The 3,800-nt window shown below is 39.3% G+C and overlaps 1 protein-coding gene across 1 annotated transcript; it reads left to right on the plus strand.

The window, feature by feature from the left end:
* The first annotated feature begins 224 nt into the window (after positions 1-224).
* On the plus strand, positions 225-2,626 carry LOC135942814 (probable lysine-specific demethylase 4B). Its single transcript, XM_065489138.1, has 7 exons — positions 225-350; positions 777-973; positions 1,077-1,245; positions 1,302-1,640; positions 1,700-2,001; positions 2,057-2,145; positions 2,505-2,626. Exons 1-7 carry the CDS (start codon positions 225-227, stop codon positions 2,624-2,626), a joined length of 1,344 nt encoding a protein of 447 aa, XP_065345210.1.
* Positions 2,627-3,800: the final 1,174 nt, after the last annotated feature.

Genomic DNA, 3,800 nt, shown 5'->3' on the forward strand with positions numbered 1-3,800 from the left:
CCACTGTGAGTGTGAAATCAGCAAATTTGATTCAAACTATTTCGATAAAAGTCAAACAATTGGTCTATATATTATATTTCACTAAAATGGACAATTAAAAACATGATATAATTTTATGTTGCATGTTTAATCTCAAATTTTCTAATGTGTTTACAAAATATGCTGTTGCGATTAATAATGTTTGATAAATTTTCTTTTGTTTCAGCCCTACAAACCTGCGAAAAATGGATCTTGAAATGTTGACCTCAAAGATCATGACTTTCAATCCCTCTTTTGAGGAATTTAAAGATTTCAATAAATACGTTGAAATCATGGAGAGCCAAGGAGCTCATTTGGCAGGCATTGCGAAGGTGAGTCCTGAATTTTCGTTGAAATTCTCTGGTTTTATTCGTCCGTTAGACGATTGACGAAAAATTGCAAGTTGTAACAATCAGAATAAATTTTTTAAGCTTAGTCCAGCGGGGGCCAGATTCATGTGACGCGCATTTATGGCGTCAGGTGGAGTATGGTGCAAAAAAAAAAACGGTCATGTGAAAATACGCGAAAGGAACCGAGTTTTGGTCAATATTTTGCATTAATTGTACAAATTGTTTCTTTTTGATCGTGAAAATAAACTCTTTGACACTCGTGCGGCAATCCAAAGAGAGCTTTTTGTTTCGCACATTCAGACGCCATCTTGGATCTGCGCAGTGCGAACCAATTTTATCGCACATTTGACTTCCGCTGGCCTAATCGAGAGTAGCACCCAACTTAGTTAATACATACTATTTTCGCAGGTCATCCCTCCGCCTGAATGGAAGCCACGCAGTAGACCTTACGATACGGCCGACATTGGTGATATCCAAATCCCTGCGCTGATCTCCCAGGTTGTGCGCTATGGAGAAAATGGCGTTCACGAGCAATTTGGCGTTGAAACAAAGTCGATGTCCGTTCGCGACTTTAAGAAACTGGCCGAGTCGGAGGAATTCTGCAAGTACGTTTCTCACAACAGTTTCATCCCTTGCATCTAGCTGGCTTTTTCTATGAAACAGCGACATGTTTAGTGTTTCAAACTTTAATCTCTCAAATTTTGGTAGAGGCCGCCCAGCTCTTGATGACAACGAACGGGTTGTGAGCGCTTACTGGGAAAAGGACACCCCCAGTGGAGAGAAGACCAGTGGAGAGAACATCAGTGGAGAGAACATCAGTGGAGAACGGTTCTACGGCGCCGACGTCAACGGCTCACTGATGGACGAAAACCTCGAGGTAAATTGTTTGCTAAATTAGCCATATGCAGATTTCGTCACAATTAATTTTTTCAGGTGTGGAATATCAAGAAGCTCGGCTCAATTTTGGAAAATGTCAGCAAAGCAGAGAAGTTTAGCATAGAGGGCGTTAATACACCATACCTCTACTTCGGATCGTGGAAGACCACATTCGCTTGGCATGTAGAGGACATGGACCTCTACAGCATAAATTATCTGCACTATGGCGCACCGAAGACATGGTATGCGATACCTCCATCGCACGGACGCAACTTTGAGCGTGTTGCAGCCGGCTATTTTCCAGCCTACTCAGGAATTTGCAACGCTTTCTTGCGGCATAAGACTGTCCTCATTTCGCCCGACGTTCTGAAGTCGCACAAAATCCCTTTCGACACGGTATACGCTCCTTAACGTTTTCGAGCCTCAATCAGACCCTCAATTTTTCTAATTTTCAGATCACCCAAAAAGCAGGAGAAATTATCATCACTTTCCCGTATGGGTATCACGCTGGTTTCAACCAGGGATTTAACTGCGCAGAAGCGACCAATTTTGCATCAGAGCGCTGGATTGAGTACGGAAAGCGCTGTGTACACTGCAGCTGCGGCAATAGCTCCGTCAAGTTTTCGATGGAAGCCTTCGTGCGAAGATTCCAAAGTGACAAATACGAAAACTGGCGCAATGGACAGGACATCGGGGAACACCCTGAAGTCTCCAACGAGAAAGTCCTGGCAAACCTGCCAGATGACTTTGACAAGGCGTAATAATGCTTTTCATTCTCTAGCTTGCAGTTTCTAATCTTTATTGTATTGCAGCCCTCCGAAGAATGGCCGAAAAATGAAGAAGACAGTAGAGCCCCTTCCTGTCCCCGAGCTGGCGGATATTGTCGATAAGGACAAAGAGAGTAAGTTTTATTAAGTATTTTTATTTTAATGGTACATCCCTTTTTTGCTGATATTCTTTATGATATGCTAATTAGAGATGCTAACAAGGTAAAAAATAAAGGATTTCACAGGAAATATTACTAAGCATTAATTAGGACTTTTGTGTTAAGAATTCAATAGAATTTATTGGAATGACTAATACACGTGTAATCCTGTATCATTATTTCAAATTAATTTTTTTCGGGCAAATTTTTATTAAACTAAGATATTTTCAGATATTTCTTTTTATAGTTTTTGGTGCTTGATGCATTAAAATCTGTTCACAATAGCTTTGCAATGTTTTAACTGGATTTTTCCGGATTTTTCAATATTCTTGCAGATCCTCGAAATTACGGCCGAGGCTTGAGAATCAAACGTCCTTCTGCCAAGCTTCGGGAAAGAAGTTTTTACACAGAGGATGAAAAAGAAGATTGGCTTAAGCGTAAGAAGATGCGCAAGTGAAACTAAGTCCTTCCAGAAATTTCTCACCTATTGAAAAGGTCATTTATAGTGATAAAATTGACAAACACATATTAACAAAATTGTCTCTGATATTTGAGTGAGAATAAACAACCATTATTATATTTTAGCAAATTTACCACAGCGTTTTAACCAATTTTAAGCTAGTAAGCGACAGTATGCTTTGACAAGCAGTGAACTGTATTTAAAATGGGTCAATTTGACAACGAAAAACATGTAAAATTGATGATGACCGCTTTTTAACAAGCCTTAAACTCGGCACGATTTTAAGCTCTTGACTAGCTATAAAATCTTGTCAGAGCATACTGTCGCTGACTAGCTTAAAACTAGTTAAAACGCGGTTTTATCGTCAATTTGACAAGCTTAAACCATGTCACTGCTGGCCTCTCGCTGGCCGCCGTGGCGTAAACTGGCCACCACGGCGGGATATGAAATTAGCAAAAAAAAATTGATTATCGGACTGCCAGCTAAATATTAATTGCTTCCATTATATATTTACACTTATGTCTTTATAGTTCGCTAAGCCGCAAATCCGACCACACAAGTCGCGATAGCGCAAAAGAGAGCTTTGACTCTGAACTTCATTCATTAAAATCAGCACCCAAAAAACAAATATGATTAACCGCTTAATTTTTTCAAATCAAAATAATTCGATCGAAAATGAAGTGAGTGCCCTTTGCTTAAGCCAAATGAGGTCCATTTGTGTGATGATACGCGGAATTAACATTTTCAATAAATTTACATATGTTTGATAAGCCAGAGAAAAAAACATTCTTTACAAATTATTTGATATTCGCTTGTTTAAAATTCAAAATAAGAGGGAATGTAATTTTCGAATGCCATGCTTATAGAAATAGGTCATATTGCTTTTTCCTTTTGGTTCTTCAGTGGAAAGTTAAAAAATTAAAAAAATCCACTCATCAATGCTGATTTCTAGCATTTATTGCACGAATGAATTCGACGATGCTGTCATCTCCAATCCACTGCTGAAATTTCGCACCAATAACTTCAAGATCAATTTGCTTATCGCTTTGAAAATCTATCATCCATCCATTTCCAATTATGCATCGCAGCCCCAATTTAAAATCGACTAAATTCGGGAGATGAGCCGCAGCAACTGCGACAAAGTCTCTTAAAGCGCGCAGGTATTGGCGGT

The sequence above is a fragment of the Cloeon dipterum genome, chromosome 1, assembly GCF_949628265.1.
Source record: "Cloeon dipterum chromosome 1, ieCloDipt1.1, whole genome shotgun sequence".
Taxonomy (NCBI): domain Eukaryota; kingdom Metazoa; phylum Arthropoda; class Insecta; order Ephemeroptera; family Baetidae; genus Cloeon; species Cloeon dipterum.